The sequence below is a fragment of the Aythya ferina genome, assembly GCF_964211825.1.
Source record: "Aythya ferina genome assembly, chromosome: 2".
Taxonomy (NCBI): domain Eukaryota; kingdom Metazoa; phylum Chordata; class Aves; order Anseriformes; family Anatidae; genus Aythya; species Aythya ferina.
In genome coordinates, this window is record NC_140297.1 from 126,406,606 (window position 1) to 126,434,271 (window position 27,666).

The window sequence follows — 27,666 nt, forward strand, 5'->3', positions numbered from 1 at the left end:
AACAAAACAAAAAACTTCGACTGAGGAGGGGCACATAAAAAACACCTCGTTTACTTGGCCACATGCCAAGAACTCTACAAGGTCTGCCCTTTAATACTCTTACTGTCTGGAATAAGAAACACTTTTGACCTAAGCAAAAGCTAGTTACACTATTAGCTGGAGATTTGTGTGAAAATTAGTTCAGTATCACCACTCTTCTCAGAACAAGCAGTGTATAGAAAGTAATAAATGAAATAATTCATATGATTTTTGCCGTAAGTATAAAGCAACGAGAAGTGGAAAAATACTTAGGCAGGATGAAACATGAAATGGGTTAAGCATGCAGCAGTGCAAATATAAATCAACAGTAAGTCTCTCCCATCATCAGCAAATAGTCATGTAATTGCTCTGTAAAAAGCAAATATAGCTATAAATAAAAGTCTACTGAACGTGACTGTCTGTTAATTCAATAAAGTATTCTGTTAGTGTAAATATTTTCTGTATTATTCACTTTAATTATGCTAGGGGATCTAAACAAGGAACTTGGTATGGATGCTACGTAAAGATAAATTCAAAAAATTAATTGCAAAATACTTTATTACTAGCACCCTGAGTACTTTTAACTTTCTAAGTAAAAAGATACTGTATCCATTCCTGACCAGGGTATATTCATAGATCAGTAGCCTCTTTATGCCTCCATATGTCATCTCTTACCCGTGTTGCATCTCCATCCTGCTTTATCATATCCATTCCAGGCAGCTGGTTTGGAAATAGATTGCCTCCCCTCATAGCAGGATCATTAACCTATTGGTAACAAGATATTAAAGAGAATGAATTAAAAATGATGTTGGAAAAAGTAGTGGAAATTAAAGTATTAGAAACCACTAAGCTACTTGCATATACCACATTTGAAATGACACAGTCATCAGGAAAGCAGCTATATGGTTGAGCACCCTTCTTGGGCAGCATGTTTGATTCATATTATTCTGCTTTACAGTCAACAAACGGAGATTTAATTCCTGATACTATGACCCCTGTGCATATTTAACAAAACAGGCTCCATAAATTAGGTCAGTATTATTGTAAGAGGACTTGCCTGCTATGAAAGTCCTGAAAGCAGAGACATGTGAATAATTTCCTAACCTCAATGACACACAGCTTTTCTGCTTTTGCAAACCACTATGCAACTTTCCAAAGGCTGATGAGATAATATGCAGGCTGAACTGTATTGACTATTGATTTAGTGTTAATGACTCTTTTTTTTTTTTCCTCATAAGCAATGGGAGGAAGATCCATGCTTTTCTACATGGACGGTCTCAAAATTTTTCTGAATGCAGCCATAGGAAAGTATCCGCACAACCAAATGGTCTGTCATGCTTAGTTATGTGGAAAGAGCGGCTTGCCAAATTTACAACATTGCTGCCTTAATAAAAGGATTAATCTCACCATGTAGGAACTGGTGTAAAACACAAAACACAGCCTTTCAGCAAGAGACTGAAGTATTATAAAATCTTTCCCTTTGAAGTTTTACGGAGAAAAAAAACATCTCCCTAGAGAGTTTTGGCTAACTCTTCTTATTTCTTATTTCCCTCAGACTAGGTGTATGTGATAACAGTGAAGATAGTCCCCTCTAGAATTTGCTAGAAGGAAAATGCTGTTTTGTGTCACCTGCCCTTTAGGAGATCTTGGTTGCCAAGGAGAGGAGGTTCTGCCACTGCACTCGCTTCAGCTACAGCAACCTGCTGCAGCAGGGGGAGAAGACTGCCTTAAATTTACCACATCATAGTCCTCCTGTTTCAGGTCCTCCTGACTGTTTTTTCTGTTGCTACTCCCTAATTTTGCAGAGTTGCAAAGTTAAATGCAATAGCATCGCTACAAAGACGGTTTCAGCATGTCACCAGAGACACGACTGCGGTTCAACAGGAAAGGTTAAAAACTTAAATATTTTTGCCATGGAAATTTCAACTCTAAAGACATTGATTGCTGAAGCACTGCAAGTCTCCTAGTGATTCTTTCCACTTAAAGCAGATGGAGACTTTTTTTTTTTTTTTTTTAAAAAAGAATCTGAAAATTTAGATCAGAAAGGATGAGAACCACACTATTTTGATGTGAAAGAAAGAAATCAAACAATGTCACAGCTTTATCTACATGCATTTGATGAAGCAAAAGAATCCATATTTTAAAAGTATATTCTGCTACTGATCAATATTCATTGGAATGCAGAGGCCCAAGTGCCTTTTCTATTTGTTCAGTAAATAAAGAGAGAAAAAAAAAAGGCAAAAATACAAAATTGTATTTCAGTGAATCAAAAGCAGTCTGGGAACAAAAAGAAGAATGCTTGATTTGCATCATGGCAGAGTTAGGAGAGTCACGGAAAAGGAAAATGGCTCCCGGCTGCACACCACAAGAGCAATAAAGGCATCAGTGAAGTTCCAATCACAGAATCTCTTTGCAGTGATGATGCAAGAATCCTGACTTGCACGGTAACAGATACAAAGAAAATCTCCTGTTTTGTCACATGGAGACATTTGCTTTGGAAGTCCTTGAAACATAAAATATCCCACATGAACTCTTCTGTAGGCAATAACAATTCAATCAGAAAAATAAGAAAAAAGGACAAAGAAATGGATGAGTTTTTATAATTTTCCATGGGCAAGCAGTGTTATTATATATGAAATTTGACTAAAAGAAGGCAGGACATGTTTTACAACCCCTTTGAATTTAAAGACATTACTACGGCTGCCTGCCAATGAAGCATGATTATTAACAAGCTGAATTAGAAGTTTTATTCCCCTCTACAGCTCCCTTCATCCACTATGCTGAACAAAACCAAAATATTGTTTCAAGCTAACTCTCAGTAAATGCTATGATAATTTTGACCTCAGCTTTACTGCACCTATGCAGATTAATAAACATCTCTTCTGAATGGGCATTATTTCTGAGTGGTTTTGTTTCATATTCTGAAAGTTTCCTCTCCTGCACAGACTTCAAATTGATTCTCTGACAGCCCAGTAAATCAGTCAGCAGAATTAAAGAAAATACAGTCATTCTGAAAATCACCAGTTACAAGCAAAGTTTAGCACAGCCTAGGCGAATTGCTAAATAAAGATGCCAAATTGTATAACACTATGTCCTTAAAATAGGAAAAAAAAATAAAAAAAAAGATAAATTGTTAATATATTTATTTATTCCCATCTTTCGGAAAGGAAAATGTGAAGCAGCACAGCAAACATTCCTGGGGACTAAAAAGTAGTGTCTTGTGGCCCAGAAATGGCCCCTCAGCTGCCAGCTGGCCAAATCTGACCTAGATGAAACAAAAACATTAAAACATTTGCTAGCAGTTTGCAGATGACACAGTGCTGGGGTGGTAAATCAGGAGGAAAACAGGTTACTCTTACAAAATGAGCCACTGTACCTTGGTTAAATAGACTCAATTTAACAAATGCATTTGAATGTAGGCAAAAGGAGAGAAATACGTTTGGGTACAAAGAATGCAGGTTTTATTTGTGTAGCACTGAGAAGGATATGGGTATCACCCTAGAGGTTTCAGTATAAGCTCACCAGTATGACAGTGTCACAAATAGAGCCAAGGCAAATCCTCTTGAAAGAGAAATTAGAAGCAAAATTTAAGTCTCTAGACAGCTTTTGCGAAATCACTGTGCCCAGTTACTCTGTGCGTACTTCTAGAACAATAATGGAGTTTAGAGTAGATTCACAACAGGGACCAAAGGGCTGAAAAACAAATATTGAGATGAATAAAGAAATTCAACCTATTCGGTTTACTGGAAGTTAGATAAATGCTATCTTGAAACAAGATCTATTAGTTTAACAGGAAGAAAAAGCAGTGCAACAACTGTGCCAGTGGAAACAGTAGTCTGCATGGAAGTCTGAGATAAAATCAGATCTCTTTCTATAATGTATGTGTTTTAGTTCAGGTTCCTGGGGGAAACTGTTTTAGTATGTGCAAGCTGAGAAATCAGACTGGGCTGTCATCTTCAAATCCCTACTCTCTCTCCCTCTTTTTTTTTTTTTTTTTTACTATTGTTTTGCTACATTAAAATGTTTAACAGTATGTACTTGGAAACTGCTACTACTACTAAAAAAGTTTGCTGTAGCTGGGAGCTTAGCAACTGGAAATATCAGAGAAGGTGACAGATTTGGCAGTATCAGAATTACTTCAGGTCACCAGTATGCAGCAGCTGTAAAAGACAAATGTGATCTGGGGCTATATCTGTCAGTGTATTCCAAGAGAAATGGGGAAGAACTAGTGTTATGCACATGGCACTGGTGTTTAGGAAACAGTGATTCAAACAGGAACAGGTGCAGGAAAGGAAAAGGAATGTAAAGACTACTAGAAAAGACTGAAACAGCTTGTTTAACTTACCAGAAAACAAAACAACAAGAAAAAAAAACAAACAAAGGAACCCAACAGAAAGCAAAATGAAACAAAACTAAATCCCTGCCTATAGTAGTGGGGTTGGAACTAGATGATCTTAAAGGTCGCTTCCAACCAGAGCCATTCTATGATTCTATGATAAAACAGCAACAAAAAATCATGTTGATAGAATGGCTCTATTTAAAATACAGAAAAAGAGGAAAGGAAAAAATATTTAAAGGACTACATTGGAAAAGTAAATAGCCTGCTACCACATTTAGGCTGGAAAAAGACATTTATTAACAAGTAAATCATATGTCTGTCTTTAAACTCTAATTTTATAGTCTCAAAAAAAAAAAAAAAAAAAAAAAAAAAAGATTTACAATATTGTCAACCATAGCAGTAGAAACTGCCTGAAGACACAAGCAGTACTTTCCTGCCAATATTTCTTAGAAAGGTCCATAATTTGAAGTCTGTGCTTTAAATGTACCAAAGTTCAGCTCTCAAACATACAAACCTGTTAATTAAGAGAATCTGTTTGTTAGATATCTTAATGCACTGAGTGATTTTAATGATGAGCCAATAATTGGAAATGTTATTTTCCTTTATCAGATGCTCTAATTAGCAGTCTCAAATTCAAACAAGTGTGTAAACCTCCTCACAGCAGAAGAGAACAGGTTACTTACTTATTGATTTAGCAATCTACATTATACGCACCACTTTATGAAACCCCCCTGTGGACCTGGGGCTCGCAAAGGTGCCAGTCTGACAGTTCTTGAAGTTGACTGCCTGTGGTACTACAAGGACAGTGGCAGTTGAAGCATTTTCCACACTGCCCATGCCAGCATGTGTCACTTTTACCTCTAGGAAATGGCTGCCTGCCATTCAGTCCTAGCCTCCACTGCTGAGAACACTACCACAGATACTGGTGACCCCCAGCTGTGTTGTGGAAACTTACCTACTGAGAACAGGAGCTAGATCGGCACGTGTTTTCCACCGAAGTCCAGGAGCAACTACACCTGCTAGCTATAGTGGTGCTAGGTCAAAATTGGAAATGTAGTTGCAATTGGTGTTCTCTACCTAATTAATCACTGGTTATCTGAGTGCGGAGCCAAAAACAAAGCCTTTTTATCATAAACATTTCTTAAGAAAACTAATAGAAGAAACATAATGGCTTACAGCAGTTACAGCCCAACACAGCGGACCTGAAAAACTACTGAAAGTCAAAGAAAATCCTCTAGCTGTCATCTCAAGTCCTTAAATTCTCACCTGCTCAGGACCCATGGAGGACAACCCTGATGTAGGCACAGAGGTCGCTGAGGTCATGCTGATCTGCCCTGTCATCTGGTTCATGTTGTTCATACCACTTGTGTTGGTTGCCATGGATACACTGATGTTCATGTTATTATTGTACATGCTGGTGCTTGCTTGCTGCCCAAAATGTGGTGGGGACTGTTGTGAAAACATGCTATAGCAAGGAATGGAAAAAGCAATGTGTCAGACTCAGAATGCTGAAGCCACTAGGAAACTACTCTCTTTTTAATATATTTTAAGCTGCAACTTGTACATACTGTTGTTTATGCCAACTCCAAAGGAAAGACTAGTTTTCAGCTACATCAATGTCTAAGGAATAGATTTTCAAAATTTCAGGTCCCATGTCTGTGCACAAAAATGCATGCCTTTGCGTGTGAAACTATGGCAGAGTACAAATCTGTTATGCGTGTGCAATAACAGCCAACGAGCTGTCTAAATATGTCTTCATTTATATTTTAAATATGTTTGGGAAAGTAATTTTTAGAGGGAAAACACCTTTTTTCCCCTCATCAGTATCGGTTAGGTTGGTATTGGATCTGATCTAATAAGCTTTCTTTTTGCAAAAGAGGCCATTTGTACATCTGAATACCAGATTTGCACTTACAATTATGGCAAGTGGGCTCACAAATATAGACATGCAGCTGTGCAGAAATTTTTTTACTAAATCTTAGCATCAGGTTTTGAAAATGTGACACTAAGAAACAACATAAAGTCTAAGACAATTGCCCTCTATGCTCCTTTAAGGCCATTTCAGAACAGCATAAGAAAAGATAACTGGAAAATCTCATCCCAGATTTTATTCAAAGTCAAGTGCTTTCTGGATAGCATCTTCCTTCAAGTTATATTAAAAGTCATATGACAGAGGTTTTATATTTCCTAAAACACACTCCATTATTTACATGTCAGTCTTTTCCACTTTTTAAACATACCTCAACAGTCAATGAAGGAATTATTACTGAAGATGTATCTGTTTAGAGGATTTTCATTAGAGACTGAAATACTGTAGAAGGACTGTTGCATGTCAGATCGTACACAGCAGCCGCCTCTAAATTAGCAGCTGACTTTTACTCTTCTGTGAAGCACTGCTCCCCCAGATGAGGGAACCTTTTCAAGGTTAACACTCAGCCATGCACTTGGGTAATCCATTATGTTATTGCTGTGCACTGCCCATTGTGAGACTTTCTTTACAGAGGAATGCAACTGCATTCCGGGCTCAGGACCAAACTCTGAAAATCTCACAATCCTCTTCCTTCCATTCCATCTCTTTTCAGGCCACCTAACCCCATTTTTAAGTTGTTATCTGGTTGGCTGAAACAGTACACTACAGATCATTGTGAATACTCAGTGGCTTGTGTAAACACATTTGACATGTTCTCCACTGTAGAGCTGCAGTTTAGCAAGCCAACCATTAGTCTACCAAGCTGCCCCTGCTGTGGTTTCAGTAGACGCTGTGGCAGCAGTAGCTATGCTGTAGCAGTAGCTATCCTGTAGATGCTTCACTAAGGCAGTGAATAAGAGGCATGGACAAGGACTAGGATGAGGGAGTAATTGGTTGCCTTAAGGGGAACTTTACTTGTATCAACCTCATCACAGAAGTACTGTTTTTCTGGGTTTACTAAATCTATGGAAGATCGATAGATTATGAATATATCTCTTCAGCAGGAAGATGATTTGCTGTTGGGCTAGGATAATAAAAGCAACCTGAGAGCATTAGGACAATAAAAACAGTGTGCTAGTGACCTGTGTGCAATTGATACAGCTTGGTTATACATCAGCCTGATAGATCTATCTGTGCTGCATTGAAAAGCGTAGATCATTGCCATCTGGAAGCTTGTTGCTGCCTACAGATTGTGTTCAACATCCAACCCATTCAATGTTGACAGACTGATTATTAGAGTTACACTGACTGGGGCATAGGTTTCAACTGAAAAGGTGACTGCATGCATGAGGCATTCTACAATGCTCTCAGAGAATGATAGTTATATGCTGCCCCCCATATATGTGCAAGCACTAATGGATCAAACCTGGTTGTGCTCCAGCATTTGAGGCAGGAGGTGTTATCCAGTCACTGCAATTCCAGAGCAGTACAGAATGCACAGGCTACAGCTCAGCTGATCCAGCCACGTGGAAAGCAGCATGGGAGCACAACATTTAAATCGTATGCAGAAGAAATGCATCCACACAAACGTTAGGAGCTGGAGTTCACTGTGCAATACAGTTACTTCTTAAGGACATACCATGTTTTATCAGTTATCACAGTCAAAACAATGCATTGTGTGGATGCACCTCTTTTAGCTATGCACTCACTTGGCCTTGTATGAAGATGGTATTTAAATAAATTCGTCAAGCCAAATTGAAAAGAACTCTCTCTTAGGATAGACAGTTAACAGCAAAGAAATACATATAAACAACCCCATAAATAAATGTAGACCATATGAGCACATAGACCCACTAGTCTGTGCGCTCATTTTTGTTTTGTTCTGGATTTACCTGTTTCCACCCATATTCCCTTGTGCCCACCCGTTCATCTCTGTAGAGGACTGATAGGCAGGATTAGCCTGAGACTGCTGAATCATGGGGCTCTGAGTATGAGCCAGTCTTGGGGACATCAGTGGACTCTGAGGAGTGGTGGCCCCTGTGAAGCCTGGATCGGGCTGCTGACTAATACCTAAAGAACAAAAAGAGAAATTTAGCCACTGTACATAAAAAGTTAAAAAATAAACAAACAATAGCTCAAATGTGCAGACATTTCTGCACAGTTCTGCTTATACCACCTGGAACCTATATAACCTTGTATCTTAACGTAGGACCTAGATTAAAAGCAAGACATCATAAACTAAATACTACACATATAACCTTAACATGTTTTTTAACTTAAGTATGTTGGCTAATTGTTTGTCATAACTGTACAAGCAGTCTCTTCCCATTAGAGATCACAAAGAGAAACACTGTTAAGTGACATATATACATATATGACTTAGCAGTGTTTTGTATATATATATATTCCACAGAAAGTGCATTCAAAGCAACAAACAAGCAGACAGTTTGCTTCTGTCTATAATTCCATTTTTGCAGAAGAAGTTACCACCTTTTAACACTCAGGCTATAATTTTCAAGTTTTCCTAAAGTTACTAGAGCCTTAATATCTTGATTTCCATGTCCATGTCAAAACAGACAATGCTATTTTGTGCAAGGATTTAATAATTTTGTAACATAAAAAAATATCTAGATACACAGAAAACAATTTAAACTGTAAAATACCAATTACATGAAGAAATTTTGTTTTAAACCAAGTCATTTTGGTCTTAAGTTTATCAACAACAGCATACTCTACAGAAACAATCCACTCTTAATGCTGGTGGTATGAATCAGGTGGTATGAAATCAATTCCTATATTTGCTGTCTGCATGACTTAACTTCTCTGTATTTCAGTCTATGTCATAAAAGGCGAATAATTTAATGTCTCTTTGTTTTCATAAAGCAATTACAAATATGTGGAGGGAAAGCGCTGTTACAAATTAGAATATTGTGTAAAGGATACCAGACCAGAATAGATAGCAAACTTGAATTGAGTGGAAATAATTTGTTTTGGTTTTATCAGTACGTTTCATATTCAAAATTTCACTTACTCATTTCATATTATTCAGTATAATGTAACATAGCTTTTACAATTCTTCTAAATAAAATCAAGAAGTTCTTTAAAAATAACTGTGTGGAGGTCTAACTTACAAAGCAGTATGCAGCTTTGTAAAGCATACAAACAAAATGGTATTAGCTATCATATTACAAATAGGTTTAAGGATGGTGAAGGGAATGCCTTATCAGAAACTAATTTTTATTATTTAAGCTTAACAGTTACTCATTAATTTTACACTAAAATGCACACACAAAGGACTGGCAAGAATTGGCAAGAATATATTTAAGCAATATTTTATTACCAAAATGTAAAAAAAATCCCTACCAACATAAGAATGATTTAAAAGGATCAGCTTGGCTTCTGATCACTATATGTGGTTTGCCAATATCAATTCACATTTTTTTCTTCATTTGCACTTTTACTTATATATTGATTTATTTAATCAAAATTCAGGGTCTATCAAGCTAGTACACATGTATATGTGTACATGTGTGCATACATCTATACGTGCACATATCTATGCATATAAACAAACACACATGTTGAACATTTCTGCTATTGCTCAAGAAAGGACCAGTCCTCAGAGAATCTGTGGTACTTGAGCTATGAAAGTGGAAAGTAACGTGTCACAGTTAAGGACTCCCAAGAGGCCAAAATCTCCACACTTCCCATCTCCTCTGGGGAGCCAGACAAGTGGCTGTGGGATTGAAAAATAACTGGGGGAGGTAGAACCAGTACCGTAGTTTGGAGGAAACGGAAACTGCTGTGCGTTTGCCTGCGGGATCCGCGGATTGCTCATGGTTGCTGGTATGCCACCGGCGGCCACCATGCTCGGGGTCATGCTCAAGCCCTGCCCTCGCATCATCAGTGTCCGCTGCTGCACCTGCTGCTGCTGCTGCTGCTGCATCTGCCGCTGCCGCAAGTGCTGGCTCAGGATCTCCCGCTGCCTCTGTGCCAGCATCTGCGCATTGATGGGGCCCTGGAGGGAAAACCACCGCCACCTATCAATAACTCCTGCAAAGGCAACCTGACCTGCAGAGCAGTGAGGAAGATCCCAGATTTTTATTTATTTATTTATTTATTTTAATCTTCCCCACCACACACCTAACAATAACATTAAACGGGGGAAAAGAATCCTGTTAATAATTCTGCTGGGGAAAATTTCCAACAGTGAAAGTGTCACTAACAGAAATAATAACTGCATTTAATATTGCAGCAATTTGTAATTGCAAATAGAGTAGCTCGTTTAAAAAAATGCATCTTTAGTAAATAAGAAGCCTGGTTAAAAATGCAGTTATATCTATTTCTAGTAAATAACTACCCACCTTATGTAAATATGAGACTCTCAGAAATAAAACAGCAAAATACTTATCATTTAGACTGCGTTATTAGTATTCAAGCTTTAAAATTTGTTGTATGTATTAACAATATCACATTACTACTGTAGCATAGACTAATTTGAGGATTTGAGGGAGAAACAGGAAAATAAAGTTAGTGGTTTTTTTTTTTTTTTAAAGTACTGTTTTCCCCACCTGTGTTGGCACTCCAGGTCTCAATGACAGATTCATGTTGGAGACACTACTGATCTGATTTATCAGTGGCTGCCGATTCTAAAGAGATTAAAAAAAAAAAAGAAAAAAAAAAAAGAGAGAGTTCTTAGAAGGAAAAACAGAAAAGGGAAATTTTATATAAAGAAGCATAAACATCTTTCCAATAAGTAGATTTGAGGACCTAGCTGGTCCTGTTGTCATTCATAGAATCCTACTTCAGAATGAGGCAATACGTGATACACAAATAACAACACAAACACTAAGCTATTTTCCAAACACTGTCTTTATGATTCCTACCCTTTTTCAGTTTGGGACTGGACTCTTGAGATCAGACTCTGATAGACCTTATCAGAGGTCTGTTTAGGGCAGAAATCATAGAAGCACAGAATATCCCAAGTTGGAAGGGTCCCACAAGGATCGTCAAGTCCAACTCCTGGCTCCACACAGGACCACCCAAAAAACAGACCATGTATCTGAGAGTATTGTCCAAATGCTTCTTGAACTTCAGCAGGCTTGGTGCTGTAACCACTTCCCCTGGGAGCCTGTCTCAGTGCCCGACCATGCTTTCAGTGAAGAACCTTTCCCTAACCCCCCAGCCTGACACTCCCCTGTCTCAGCTCCATGCTGTTCCCTCGGGTCCTGTCGCTGTTCCTAGAGAGCAGAGCTCAGCGCCTGCCCCTCCACTCCCCTCGTGAGGGAGCTGCAGGCCGCCATGAGGCCTCCCCTCAGCCTGCTCTGCTCGGGGCTGAGCAAACCAAGGGACCAGCTGCTCCTCACACATCTTTCCCTCTAAAGCCTTCACTACTTTTATAGCCTTTTTTTGGAAGCTCTCTCACTCACCAGCCTGATGTAATCCCCTTTATAGTAAGACTTTGAGTCTGACCTATCGGCCAATTGTTCACCCATTGTATTATGTTTTCATCTAGGTATATGCTGGACATTTTGTCCTGAAGGATACTGTGAGAAACAGTACTGAAAGCTTTACTGAAATCCAAAAAGATTACATCAACTGGCTTCCCTTGGTCAACTAAATGGGTGACCTTATCATAAATGAAAATTAAGAAGGACTTCCCCTCACATAAACCCATGTTGGCTATGACCAGTGACTGCATTGTCCTTCAGGTATTTTTCTATAATTCCTAGAATATTTTTCTCCATAAGTTTACCAGGCACTGAAGTGAGACTGTCAGGCCTATAATTACCAGAGTCTTCTTTCTTGCCCTTCCAGAAAATTGGAACATTTGCCAGCTTCCAGTCAACTGGGGTACCTCTGGATTCTCAATACCATTGAAAAATAATTGAGAGAGGTCTCATGATGACATCAGCTAGCTCTCTTTGTACCCTGGGATGAATTTCATTGGGCCCCATAGACTTATATGCATCCAGGTGGAGCAGCAAATTCCACACTTTGTTTTTCCACCTAAGCTCTAAAAGACCCCTGCTCAGTCAAGCTGACTTTTTGCCCCACCTGCTTAACTTATGACATTTTGGAATTGCTTGTTCATGCACCCTTAGGAGGTAGAATTTAAAAATTGAAGAGCACCGATGATTTTTTTTTCTTCCAGTAAAAGCAATAGTATCTTTTTATAACACTACAAACCTATATATTTAAAAATGAAACAAGAAAAATGATCTTCAAAAGTAGATCAAGGCAAAAAAAAAAAAAGAGAGAGAATGATAAAAAGAAAGAACATATGTAATATCTTACCAATATAGGATGCAATAGATAATGAATGTAGATTACTGGAAGAGTCAAGATATAATAAACAGAGAAAGACCTATGCAACAAAAGGCTTCACTGTAGCCTTGCTCAAAGAAATAGTGTCAGACAGGCTTAAATACCGGGCACAATCTTGTACAATATTATAGACAGAGTAAAGAAAAGTGGCAAAAAAGATCAAAAAAAGATAATGTGAAAGGTATTGCCTCATCAAACTTCATTATGGCTAGTGTTTTTAGTTTAAAAGTAGAATTAGACTCTAATGAAGGAGTACACACTTGGACTATTCTGAGCAAGCTGATGTGTGGCCTGAGCAAGGTGCCCTCAAACACATTTAGCCATGCTGGGGTGGTGATGTACCTGCTGTGCCTGGAGCCTGTGCTGCAGCTGGAGCCGCAGCTGGTTGGGCTGGCTCTGGACGATGCTGGCAGGACGGAGGCCGGGACGGGGCTGCATGCGCAGGGCAGCATAGCTGGGGCGCTGCCCCATGGGGTGGAAGCTGGGGTCCTGCATGGGTGCGTAGCTGCCCTGTGCCATCTGAGCCTGAGCTGCATACTGCTGGGAGAATACCGGAGCCTTCTGCTCCATCAGGATGCTTGACTCCTGGCCAGGGAAAGTCTCTGGATCGACAGCCTGGCTCTGCAGAAATACAGGAACAATACGAGTGGTTGGTGGGACATGATGTTTCATAGGATTATATGAGACTACTGCCACCCTACAAAAACATTGTTTCAGAATATGAACATTTTACGTAGCAAATTATGTAAATTTTCTCTATTATTTTTTCTTTATATTATTACATTTCTGTATTCTTAAAAAAAAAAAAAAAAAAAAAAAAGAATTTTATTTTGGAGTAATAAAACATTCATGAAGACAAATTCCCCTTCCCTTCCCAGATCCACATTCTTTGTCATGTTCTTAACATAGCCTTTTTATCATTCTGTTAATGAATACAAACCTGAAATGAAAAATTCTGTAATAAAATCTATAAAGAAAGTTTTGCCAGGATATTTTTGCCATTGAATCAGAGACAAATTCAAAGACATTAGAATTGAATCAGGATATGAAAGTAAATTTTTATCAGTTTCTTTAAACAAAATAATTACTTGAAATAAAGATGCCTAAAACCATCACAGAAGCTAATGTGAATAAAGTGCCTAGTTCTTTCAGGGCACTTTTGCACAAACTGATTATTGCTAGCATAAAAAAGCTAACAAAATTCTAAACTCTATTCTAGATGCCTCCTAATATTTGCTCTAGCCAGAATAACTTTATAGCTTATTCCACACTGATCTTGGAAATCAATTTAATCTAAATTTCAGTGCCCTCATGAAAGAAAGAATTTAAGCTCCTGTAAAATGTTTGATGGGTATTTTTAGAACATGTTCTAAAATGTGACAGTTCTCTTATTTGCAAAACCCTCTAAATGTTCCCACTGAGATATTAATTAAGTAGAAATATATTTAACACTAGGTGTGAAATAAAGCATTATTCATTGCGGGATGGTGTTCCAAAAGCTATATAATAGTGCACAGAAGTTTCACTCTGCAAAATTGAAGTTCACCAATAAATTGTATCTCCATAATAACACTTCACTGAGCTTTGTGTTGTACCAAATAGTCTTGGGGATAGTTTTCATATGTCCAGTATTTCATTGGTCCTATTTCATAGTTACAGATGGTGCATGTATGTGAAGAGATAAAAGTAGTATCTAAAATGCAGAGCTAGTTCAGAAGTTATCCCCAGGATGCTGATGAGTGCCAGGAAATGAAATGAGTATTCTAGGCTTGTCTGAGAATATTAAATCATCATACAGGTGCATACAGCCGTTTTGGAAATACAATTCTGATGTCAGAAACATCAAGCACTAGCTTTTCTCCAAAACCTTTTTTATTTTTTTAAATACATTTTTGCACCATAAAGGACTGAAATGGACCAGAACCAAAGGAAAGCTAATAAAAAAGAATGGTGGTAGAAAAAAAATCAAACAAATTAATGCTGCTAAATATAGAAAACATGTTCCTATTTAATATATATATATATATAGTTTTGAGTGCTTGGAATGAAATTCATTCTTTATCTCACATTAGTCAACGAAGACAATGAACTGTGGGTGAAATTACAGTTTTACTCATTTGAAAGCTTGCTGCCACCATAAAACAAAGGTCTTGTACAAAATCTTGCTTCTCTGTTCCTAGGTCTACATATTCTTTTTTTCTTCTTTCCTATGCCTTATTTCTGGCCAAGATCTTACCTTTCTCCCACACAAAGCTGTTCCTCTGATCACCAGATAAGGAGAAGCCTGTTCATTTTTCAGGTTTGGTCAGTTTAGTTGTATAAAGCAAACTGGCTCAGCAAAGGTCAGAAGAAGCAGAGCTAGACGAGGGTGGCAGGGAAGGAAGTATAAAGCTGGGGCTGAAGCAAGATTTTCAGGTGACATCGAGCTGTTAGAATGACTCCCACTAAAATATATAACTCCATCTTAGCTTGTAAGAAGTGTATTATAATTCTCTTCTTCAACACGCATTCCCTCCACTGTCCACATAACCTCCACTTTGACAATATGTCCTTTAACCACAACACCTAATATATACAACGTAATGTCCACTATACCTGGCTAACCAGTTCTGGTATTCCTAGAGCTCTGTCGATTTCTTCTAAACCATCAAAATTCCTTAGTGCCATATAAAGCTGATCCAGGAGAGCACCCTCATCAGTTGGTGACTCTGATGAAGGATGATTACACAAGAGATCATCTGGTGAGCTGCCAAATGGTTGCCTGTGAAAACATGAATACAGCGATGGTAAACAGCTGTTGGAAAGCAAGAAATAATATCAGAGGATTAGTAGTCAAATTGAACTAACAAGTGGAGACAGAAATTACTTTAATAGCTGTCAATTTTGTTTAGAAACCTATTTTGGATGAAAGTTTGCTTCCCAAAGAAATAGTTAAATAGCATGATTAATGCCTGTCAAGACCCTTCAAGCACTGTGTATCTGACAAGCAAGCAAATATACTGAAGACATGCCTGAGTACTGATTTCATATTACAGAGAGGAGCATATCAGCATGGAAGTCAGTATACATGTAGAATATATTCATTGAACACAGAAGATTAAACAATTTTTTTTTAAAGCTAACCGTACCTTTGAATTGTAACTGTTAGACTTAGTATAATGTCAAAAGTAGAGATGGCATTCATTTCCATAGATACTCTTAACTGGTTGTCTAGTAAGCTAAGCAAGCTTAAAGGGTCATATTGGGGTCCAAGGACTGCCTGAGCTAACACAGGCTGAACATCTGGAAGAGCTATCCAGAAGCATGAAAGAGCAGGAAGAAAAGGACATTCCCCTTTTGGTTTTCAGCAAAACACTTTATCAACTCAGCACATCTGATGGAATTGTACACTTGGGTACCAGTTTATGTACTTGGTTATATGCCTCAGAAAAGCATCAGCAAGAATTTGGATACTGCCAGGCCGAGTGTGCTGCCCTAGTAATCCTGCGTACCTCACCCTTGAATTTGTATGCAAACCATGCTTACTTGCACAGGCAGAATAAAGGTTTATGCCAAACCCAAAGGACAAAACTTACTGAGAAATAAACTAAAACTGAAGTGACACCTTATCAGCAGCCAAACAACATCATTTTGTTTTGCACACTTCACACACAAGCCCTACTTCACATACAATACTACAAGACTACAAGAGAAAATATAGAGCAAAGCATTCTGCAAGCAAGGGCAGCTACTATGTGCACATCATGGTAGAATTCCTTTCCAGATAATTACTCAGGGAAAACAAAGGCTGTCACACATGGAAGAAGGAAAAAGCTCTATATGTGAATCCTTTTTATATGCCTGTTTGGAAAAACAAAAAAACACGTTTGTGTAGTTAGTTTCCATAATGAGATATATGGTTGCCATGGAAGTAAAATCTCTATGCCAAAGCTTAGCAGAAGGGAAGAGATGCATCATTAGGTTATACACCTAAAAAAAACCCAAAAGACAGTAAACAAGAAAACTAATAAAATTATATTATTTTTAACTAGATCCCAGACAGTAAAATATGTGTATATACAATGTTCCTTCAAGACACTGCAAAACTGTTAACCTGTCTCCTATATAGAAAAGTTTCTACAACTCTCACAAACAGTATTATAAATCAGCAAGGTGGAAGAGCAAAAACAATTCTTCAGTCAAATTGCTTAGAAACTTTAAAGATGACTTATAAATATGATCTGGGAACACAGACAATTAATGGGGCTAGCAATACAAAACAAAATCAAATGACAAACAAACAGAAGCCAAGAACAACAACTTCCCAAAATTGTAAATGGGCATGAATAGATATAAAAAGAAAATGTTTAAAGCATTTGTCAAGTTCTGTACATGTCCTGGTTTCAGTTAGGACAGAGTTAACTAATGACAATTACTTTCTTTTCTTTCTTTTCAATTTCTTTTACATACTGGAATGATAATGTTTAATTTTTGTCTAAACAAATTTTAACTCACGTTTTGACTTTGTAACAAGTTACATTATATAATACTCAAGGAAACAATTAGATACCAGGCATTAATCCAATAAGAAGCACCAAACAATTCATCACCTCTACTTGGGGGTTATCAGATGCAGTGCAATGGGATTTTTTTCTTTCCACCACCTCTAAGGAAACTGTGAGAAATGCAGAAACAACAAAACTGGAGAATTACCTGCCTGGCTTGTTGCACTGGGTTTATGTGGCAAGGTTTTGGTAGCAGGTGGACTACAGGGGTGGCCTCTATGCGCAGAGCCCAGCAGCTGACCCATGTCAGACCAGAGCCAGCTTCAGTTAGCTAAAAAAAGGGACCTACTGCTGGCCAGAGCTGAGCCAGGGAGTGATGCTGGTTGGGCCTCTGGGAGAGCAGATTGAAGGAAGGGGGGGGGAAAAAATGCTGTGCAACAGGAGCTGGGAGTGAGGAGTGAGAACCAGACCTGCAGACAGTGCAGCAGGAGGGCAGGAGGTGCTCCAGGCATGCAGCAGACATTCCCCTGTGGCCTGTGGAGAGGCCTCTGGTGGAGCAGGCTGTCCCCCTGCAGCCCACGGAAAGGAGCAGGACAGGACCAGAGAGAAGAGCCCACACAGAAGCAGAAGGTCTGGGGGGAGCTGCCACCCACCTGTGGGGGACCCGTGCTGAAGCAGTTTGCTCCTGGGGGATGGACCCCATGATACGGAACTGTGTGGGAGCAGTTCTTGGAGAACTGCTGCCTGTGGGCAGCCCACGTACAATCAATGCTTGGGGGAAGGAGGTGGTTGGGGGGTGGATGGGTGGAAAGTGTTGGTAGTTTTTTGTTGTTGTTGTTTGTTTATCACTGCTCTAGCTTGTTGTTAGTAATAGGTCATAAATTTTATTAATCTTCCTATGCTGAATCTGTTTTGCTTGTCACAGTAATTGTTGAGTGATCTCCATGTCCTTATCACAACCCTTGAGCCTTTTACATTTTATTTTCTCCCTCTTTGCCTTTGAGGAGGGGGAGTGAGAGAGCGGTTGTGGAGCTCAGCAGCCCAGCAGGGTAAAACTGCCACACTTGCTGATCACAATATGTGGTCCTGTATTTTATATTAGAGTATCATTATAAAAGTGAGTAAGTTATGTCAACAGTGCTTTTGGCATATGGACACCCTACCAGAGAGAAAATTAGCACAAAACATTTTGAAAAACTGGAAAAAAATAGAAAAGTAATAGAGAATATGCCACATAGTTAAATATATTTATAGTTAAATAGTTAATAGTTAAATAGTTAAACTATTTTATAATATTTTAGAACATCCTCTTGGAAAGAAAATTAAGATAACGTAGTCAGAAGGTTAAACTTCCTTCAAACAAACTTCTTCTGTCTGCTTCCTCCTCACTTCCTTTTCAACACTCCTATCTGCTACTGGAAAAGATATTCCAACTCACAAATTCAAAACATCTCAACATTTCTTCTTTATTTGTCTGTCCATTTTGTATCACATATACAGTACGTATTTATCTAATTTAAGCTGCAAACTTTTTGAAGACACGTATTTATCTGATTTAAGCTGCAAACTTTTTGAAGACATATGTGTCTTTTTAGACAAGCATGCACTGCTTCTCATAGGTGTGACATTATTTAAAAGGCGTAATAATAAACAAAGTTAGCATTTCACATGTAGGCTAAAATAAACTGTGATTAAACAGTGGTGGTTCTGGTTACCTGAGAAAGAATTAACCTCGTGGAAGAGACAGCCTCCATTTCACTTCATTTTTCTTCCCTCACCTTTTACAGAATTTAGGTCAATTAAAAAACCCCAAATAAGAGAGGTGTTGCTGAAGTCCTGCACTACTAAAAACACTAACCTAAGGCAGGAAAAGACAGCTATGTTGTAAATACAAAGGCTCTGGCATTTTTCCACACTGAGTTTTAAATACTTTCTATGTACTTAACAGCACTATGCACTAACAAGAACACCACACAAACCAGACAGAATCATGCCCATATTCATGTATGAGAAGTGAAATTGATGAAACTATCTGCAGCACTGGCAGCATTCACAGTTACACATAACCTTCAATTCCTCCAACACATTACACAGCAAGAAGAGCATTTGTAAGTGTTACAAGAACACATACACATCTCATGAGCATAAAATACTACAAGTGTTAAATTGATATGCATTTGGTGAATATTTACACAGGACTTTACTTCCATGAGGCATATATACAAGCCTATAATATCTCTCCAAGTTTTGATGCATCACTAGGACTTACCTGTTCTGACCACCAAAAGTTGCCTGGTCTATAGGCAAGATGCTGTCTGGCCATGGTGCAGTCTGATTTGGAGGGGCCTGTTGTTGGCTGTACTGAGGTCCTCCTATGTTCATCTCCAATTCAGATGGCCCTAATCAAGGAAAAATAACTGCATATTTTTTTCTGCTTTCATGTTAATCCTTTCAGTTGAATTATCTATGTTACAATAAAACCATCAAAACATTAAGAGTTGAGTAACATTACACTTAAAAGCACTGTGATTTTTTGGGGGTTAAATATCAGTTTTAAAATTAGAACAAGTAATGTAAGAACTGTGAAAGGATTCAAAACCATAAAGCAGCAAACATGACATCACAGATGCAAAAAAAAAAGTAAGAAAAGCATTAAATAAAGGCAGTAGATAGGGTCAGTATCATAACAGGAATGTACTTGCTTTGGAGCTGGTCAAGTACAACGACAATATTCACAACATTTCCTCTTTAAAAAATCCACAGTCTTTAATGAGCAAGAGCAACTTCATATCCTCTTTCTTAGGAAATCCATACCACTATGGAGTTCAAGTGTATCAGGAACTGTTCCTATCAACACATGCATTAAAATTAACATTTCACACACCTTCCTTCCTAGTCCCACAGGAAGCTTTCACTGTGGAATAGAGTTCTCATCAAATCTATAACTGAAGTGAATTGAAGTGATTTGTTTTTTCTCCTGCTTTTATCTTTGACAATGCAGTGCATACAAAAAGTCCCAACTCCACAAACTCCACATACGTGCAGACTTACCCATATTCATGACCTGAGATGGAAGCATCTGCCTTGGGCCAGGCTGGTTGCTGGGTCTCAAGGGGATGCTAGCTGTGGGGTTGCGGATCATGCCTGCTTGCACCGGCCTGTTCATGGCACTAGCGGTGGGTGCACAAGTTACCCTCACAGCAGAAGCCTGGCTTCCCCAGTCTCCAGATGTCATGGCAGGTCGTGGGGCACTGCCGCTGATCATTCCTGCACAAAAGCCAGACAGATTCAGGTGCGGGAACTTAGAGCTTCTTTAGCATTGCAGTGGGCTGATGAGCTGAATTTTTAGAGATGAAAATGCAGCAGTTTCACTCAAAGCATATTGTATCACAACTGTTTGTCCAGATGTGCAAGGCTACAGAAAGATGCCTTACACTGCTTAGTCAAGGGAGTGGAGATTATTATATATTTTGCATGAGGAAGATCCTTTTATCATTTCTGAAACATTGTTGAGAGTAAGTGTTCCCACGTGTAGTCTGCAACAGGTGCTGAGGGTGTGTGGATAGCCCTAACTTCCTTCCTCAGGAAATGAATCACGTTTGCTGATGTGTATGTCAGTGCTTTACTTTCCAAGTGCTAAGTGAGAATGAAGACTTGAGTACCAACATGTTATCACTACACATGCTTACAAGCTAGAAGGATTAAATTTAAATTCTCATTCTGCAAACATCTTTTTGTAAGTCCTTTCATTCATAGCCTAGAGCCTTCTTAGCTTCAAGGCTTACCCAAGATAATCTTGAACCAATATACAGTGCAGGGAAATTACTCACAGGAACTTTCCGATAGATGCTGAAGTTCATTACCGTTATTTTAGGGGAAGTCCTCCTACATCTACTGTAAACAACTGATACAGTTTATTTACATTTGGAATATACACAACACTACACTCTGACAGTATTAAAAGAAACAAACAACAAACAAACACACATGTAAAAAAACATAAAACAATGCACACACCCGCAGACATATATTCATACCATTTATACATTTTGATTTTATACAGTCTAGAGAGCAGATAAAACGTGATTTTCAGATTGGATTACTGCTCATTCTAGTTGCATTTTGCAACATCCTTAAATGAATGTTAAAAGCCAGCTAAATAATTATTATTCATTAGTTCAATTATTCAATATACAACCAAGGAGAAAAACCCTCTGAAGAGAGTAACTGCTTCATCTGCTGTGCAAAATTTGCTTCAATATTACATCCTCAGGTTTGTTCTGTTTGTGTACATATTCTATCAGCTGAAATATGTGGTGTGCTAGAGCAAATGGCAGGAACACAGATAATACTTGCTAACTTGTATACATAAGATGAATAACATCCTCAAATATGTATACAGAAGATGAAAGTAATAGGGCACTTGAAAGACTGCAAGTTGACCTCTAAACGACTCAAATAAGATATTTCAGAGTCTGTCACTGCATCTTTTTTTTTTTTTTTTTTTTTTTTTAAACTGATGCAAACTAAATGTAAAATTTTGGGAGTGAGTAGCTAGCTGAAAGGACTTAATATACCCATTTATTCAGCTTTCTTAGCAGTTGTTTCATACTTGAACAGTCTTGGACTATGTACCAGTATCTTCATACAGTATTAAGACAACATGAAGAAATCAATGCACTGCAGACCAGACACAATCCAGGACAAGGGGCAATACCATTACAAGATCTGACAGTTCCTGAAAAGTTTGTTTCAGCAAATGATGAAAGCATTAGATTTTCTTTACGTTAAAATGAGAATTAAGGCTACTAAGTAAAGGATAACTGAGGGCAACAGCAGGGTCAGATACACATCATAAGGGCAACAGTAGTGTCCACAATTTTGTTTTTGAAAGGACCTGCACAAAGAAGTGGAATGCTTCATTTATTTACTTTATTGAGGCAGAAAGATTTGATTTTTACCTAAGCCCCAGCTGAATCTTGAACATTGATGTGAACAGACTCTAACTGCCAATACAATGTGTGTGTCTAGAAATATTAAGGGAAGTGAGAAGTAGTGCAAAAAGAGCATGCCTAAAAACATGTAGAAAGTTCAAAGTAGATATGCCAATAAGTAACAGCACACTACACATTTTTTTTCCAAACTGTTTGTACACATATGTTCTGTACTTGTTAATAACCCCAACATTAAGTTATTTGTGATGTAGTCTGTTAATCAAGCACATTAAAACAAACAAAGACTTCTTACCTGCGCTACTGTTTCCTAAAGTTCCTTGACTTCCTATCATCCCTTCATTCCGGCCCATCAGTCCCGGCTGAGGTATTACTGAATATGGGCTACTCGTCCTTATGGGTGGAAAAGCTCCTGCACCTGTTGGGTTCTGCAGTGTGATGTCAAGTGGTAAATTCTGGTTTGGTAATAACCTGCCCAGTTGCCCTGCTCGTGGGTTATTAAAAGCTAGACAGGAGGAGCAAACAAAAAGCAAAGTTACAAGAATGGAAACTTCACTCGTTAAAAAAAAAAAAAAAGGAACCCAAACACACTTTAAGCTCTTGGGTTGAGCTATTTATTTAATGCTCCATTCTATATCAGTCTGAGAAACATCCCTTCTTGACATTTTCATGTAACTTTCAAAATGGAACTTTCTGACACTGAAACAGCTATTAGATATGTTTTTAAAAACTTAAATGATGCAATTTAACTTACAGAAGAGACACTTCAGGAAAACATACCACTGTGTGATGTGCATACTACTGCCAGTTAATCTCATACCTAGTAGAACTGTAACTGTGTACAGATGTCATCCTGAGGCAGATTGTAAGGAATTATCTCAGTCTTGAAAGTTATCTAGCATAAGCTGTGTCCTTGAAGAAGTTACCAAAATTAAACACAGATTGAGACTATATTGGATCTTGTAGCACTGTTTCTACATCTCATTCCTATTTTTTTTAAATATATTTTTGTTATTAATGAAAATAAATACTTTCATGATTCAGCAACAAAGAATAAATGGTCCAGATTTAGATCTATAACACCATAATGTTCTGGTAAACAGAACTGTGCTTGATGATTACTGTCATCTTTATATAACTATTTTCTTCCGTTGAGATGTTCTGTGTTCTTAAAATCAGTTTCTGTAAAGAAAACTGAAGATTGTCTTAGAAAAATGAACTTCAGAACTTGATTGGCAAACATCTGTTTCAGCTGGTCTTTGGAAAATGTTCAAATGCATGAAACTGTCTCCTACATTCACAAGCAGTTCTCAAATGTCAGCTAAACACTGACCATGTGCCTATATGACTCCATTTCAATTTATATAAAAAAATACATATATACACATTTTTGTAAAATTGTTATTTGCAATAATTTATGATAGCTTCCACTAGGAGAGTTTCTGACTGAACAGCAAGATGACTTCTGCATTTTTAAGTTCACCACATTAGAAAGGATTCAAAGAATTTCTTTCTTATTTTAGATCAAAGCAGTAGTGATACTTCTGAATTTGAGAACTTAGACAAGGTTTATCTATCTTGTTTATAAGTATGGAAACATCTTTTTACAAAGGTCTCTCTTTTTTTTTTTTTTTTTCTTATTCTGTGAAACCAGATTATAGGAATTCTCTCTACATATATAAATTTTCTGTTAGGTGAATTTGCTTGTATGTATGTAGAAGGAATAAATTACATCACATACACCTAACTCCTAACCATGAGATCAAAATTTTGTCTTCACTGTCTGTTTAGACAAGCAAGCAAAACTTACTTAGGAGACAAAAATGACTTTCCCAAGTTTAGGGGCACACTAAAGTTTGGATTTATCCAAAGTTTATCACTATTGATAATTTCAGAACAGTTTTCCCCTGTAGTTTGAAAAATCACATAGATGAGTAACTTATTGTTATAGGGACAGCTTTGAAAGCAATCATGGACACTACAAAAAGGAAAGCTGGAAGTGCAGCACAAAATAACAACACGGATGATGAGACATGACTGTGCTCTACTGTTGGTCAGGATAGGACTGAAGGAAGGTCTCTGTCCCCCAGGCATCAAAATCTAAGAATCTAGCAAACCTAACAGCTTTCAACAATTAAAAAAAAAATAAAAATTAATGGGTTGAAGCATTTAAAGTATTTTAATGTAAAACCTTTACAAAATGAAAGGTAGTTATTTCTTTGGGAAGAAAAAAAAAAGAATGAAATTGTATATGATTTGACATTCATTCTACATCGCTTTTCTGTGAGCATACAAAAAGCCACTCACTATTTCTATGCACCTGTTTTGTGTACGCTCTTCTACTGAAGACAAGGCAGAAAATTCCTAGGGGAATTAGGCACAGACACAAGACTATGGAAGCTAGGGGAAAAATTTAAGGATTTTAATTTACAAGGGAAACAAGATGCCTCCTTTTTAAAACTGCTGCTACCCACCAAGATGTTCTCATTTATTGTCATACTGTTACTGTATTGTCAGTAGCTTTGAAAGCACATTTAAAGCCGAAGATGTGAAAAAGTTCCTTTGTGCTATGTTATACACAGATATAGAGTCAATAATACTGTGTTTACACAATTACATTAATTTACAATTAAAACCAATATCCTGTTTGACAGTACTGCACATTAAATGTTTTGGTACTATGCATCATCTAAATGACTCATCAAAATTTAAAGATTTAGCCCAGCAAACCCTCTGACAAAAGTAAGATGGCAAAACAGTTCTTTTACATTGTGGTAATAAAGCCTGATACAACATGAAAAAAGACCATCATTGGTCATAAATCTTACTACAAAATACCTAAATATATATAGAGAAATATAAATAAATAAATGACAGACTGAGTCATCAAAAATTCATTGTCTAGCAATGAAGATGTTAACATTTTCCTCGAAGAAACTTTAGGAAATGAGCAGTTTACATCCCATTTAAAAAGGGTGTGGATAAGAGAAAGGAATATCACAGAATGGCTTTGGTTGGAAATGACCTCTAAAGATCACCTGGTTCCAATCCCTCTGCCATGGACAGGGGCACCTCTTTCACTGGACAAGGTTGCTCCAAGTCCCAACTAACCTGGCATTGAACACTTATCAGCTAAAGGAAAGGCTTAACTCTGGAAAGCCAAAAAGAACCAACAGACCTTGCTTCAGAAAGAATATACTAAAGATTTCAGATGACTTATGTGCTGCTGCTGTTAGTACTCCCATACTTGCATTCAGTTTCAACGAATAATAATTTAAGGTTGTGAAATGGCTTTAATGTAAATTTAAACATTAATATCTACTTAAACATTTCTAAGAAATAATTTGAGTTCGTTTCAAGTGAACTGGTGTTATTCTTTAAAGAAAAAATATTTTCATATAATCATATACTATATTATATAATCATATACTGTATCATATAATCAAAAATACTTTCATATAATAAATTCTTATTAAAAATGTGCTCTAAACACTTTTATTAAAAACAAAAAGCCAACAAAAAAAATCACACCAGCACTACACATTTAAGGAAGTGAACAGATGCTGCTATCCTAGCCTACAGGGGAAAAAACAATGAAGCAGTGACCTTGTATGCTATTTTCTTCAACATTCATAGCTGATAACACTCTTACTTTGCTTGCTTGCCACTATTTTATGGTGGCATACTAACATTTCAATCCCTGTTTTCAAGTTAATTGATAAAGTTAAGGAACACGGTCAGCTGGAAGTGACTCAATTAAAAGCCACAATTTCAAATTAGATTTATGCATTCATCTTAATCATATTTCTTTCTATTTATCCTGTGGTTTTAGAAGAATATTTTCTTTCATCCTTTGGAAAGCCTCACTTATCCCTTTTACTGAAAGATCTGCTGAAAAAGAGCAATCTACGTCAACACAAAATGCAAATGCTCATGATGCCAAGAACACTGCAATAGCAGCATCCCATAACTGTGGAAGGGGAATTCCGTTCTGACAGAAACATTTAATTTATTTTGAAATCTTTCCTTATATCTCCTCAAAAGGGCACCAATTTGCAGCACACCGTGTGAATTAGATGTAATCTTCAAACGTGTTTCAAAATGAGACGACCGCAGATGGCGCTAGGTCATCACACAAGACTAAGGAAAGGCTGAGAAACTGCCTTGGTTCCTCGCCTGCCTTGACAGGGGAGGAACAGACACCACAGCCCCCGCTTTGGGACTTCACAAGCTTTTCCTACACGCGCGCAAGCCGGACTCACTGCTCTGTGAAATCCTCATTGCTGGTTTCTGGGTGGCCACAGCCGCTCCGGGGCTGCCGTCACTGGTGAGCTGCATGAGGTCATTGATGATGGCTTGCTTGTCGACCGAGCCTGCTGGCGCGCCTGGGCGGCTATCTGGGAAAAGCTGCGGTAACTGGCTGTTCTGTAGGTCATCCAGAATCTCCTCCAAGTTATCCAGCTCACTGCCTGGCTGCAAGCAAAGAAAACATGGCACACGTTGCTGCTTGCCTGCTGTCGGTGTCCTGCTCATGCCCTGTTGCACCTGTACTGGCTTCAGATATTCCCTCCAAGAAGCCCAGTGCAAAGCTCACAAAGTTGTCAAAAAGGGACAGTGCAGCCTTCCCTGGGCTCATCTAGCTTGCTCTTGGAGAGCCCTGGCATTGCAGGCATTACTGGCACCCCTTCAAGACCTTGGCATGGGTACATACAAAGAGCCACATGATACATACCTCACGCCAAAGGGAACCAGGAGGCTTCTTGTCATGATCAGTGCAGGCAGTACATGTAATTTGGCAGTGAAAGAAATCCCACAGTGATGAAGATGGGGATTTATGTAGGTAAAGCAAATATTTCTTTCAGCACAGTCGTATTTCTAGTCTCTTTATGACTTGATTAAAAGCATATGATGAAAAAGTTACTTCATGGCTAAGACAATTCCCCTCATGTATTTTCTTTGTTACATTAAAAACCATAACAATGAAGAACTGTATAGAAGTTAACTGGCAAGAAATGCACGTTTCAATGATGCTGTGTAAATTAACAACTGTCAACTAGTTAGTAGATTTAAGAACTTATTTTGATCACAACTTTTCAAATCTGTGAAAGTGACCTGTCTACAGCAAGAAAAAAGAGAAATCTAGTTATGTACCCCTCAACAGAAATTTAACATGAAATGAAGATGGCAAAAAGATTAAATTCATCCTATACTAACACAAATATTGACCCGCATATATTTCTTAAAAATGTTGATTTTCACCGGTAATGTTTTTGCCTTATTTGTCTATAAACACTGAGAATTAAAATCTTTTGCTCACTCAGAGTTGGAAATTATTACAAGCGTATACTCTCCAATTCTAAAACTAAATAGGCAAGGCATTACCAACTTTTTTGTGTAATAGATACAAATAAGCAGTACTGCCTCAGTTACCACTAAGTTTTAAAGGAAACATTTTTTGACAGTATTTATAACAAAAATCAACCTCAAATCAGTACCTTTAAAAAAAAAAAAAAACTACAAACATAGAAGAGAAGCAGTGAGCGAGCAGACAGACTCAACAGATGGGTACCAGAGAAACAACAATACAAACATGCACACGCTGTGATACCATTCTTCCTGTTCTTTTTTGTCCCACCA

General features: G+C 37.8%; 1 protein-coding gene across 7 annotated transcripts in view; it reads right to left on the reverse strand.

Annotated features, from left to right (window-relative positions):
- NCOA2 (nuclear receptor coactivator 2) overlaps positions 1–27,666 on the reverse strand; it is a 197,351-nt gene that overhangs the window by 7,949 nt on the left and 161,736 nt on the right. For all 7 annotated transcript variants that reach the window (XM_084507649.1, XM_084507643.1, XM_084507646.1 and 4 more), the window contains 11 exons: positions 26,292–26,502; positions 22,325–22,534; positions 20,129–20,344; positions 19,347–19,476; positions 15,189–15,354; positions 12,936–13,214; positions 10,838–10,915; positions 10,044–10,284; positions 8,159–8,336; positions 5,624–5,822; positions 694–783 (listed from right to left, as the gene is read on the reverse strand). In XM_084507649.1, coding sequence (XP_084363775.1) covers positions 694–783; positions 5,624–5,822; positions 8,159–8,336; positions 10,044–10,284; positions 10,838–10,915; positions 12,936–13,214; positions 15,189–15,354; positions 19,347–19,476; positions 20,129–20,344; positions 22,325–22,534; positions 26,292–26,502 — 1,998 coding nt within the window. The remainder of the gene's footprint in view (positions 1–693; positions 784–5,623; positions 5,823–8,158; positions 8,337–10,043; positions 10,285–10,837; positions 10,916–12,935; positions 13,215–15,188; positions 15,355–19,346; positions 19,477–20,128; positions 20,345–22,324; positions 22,535–26,291; positions 26,503–27,666) is intronic.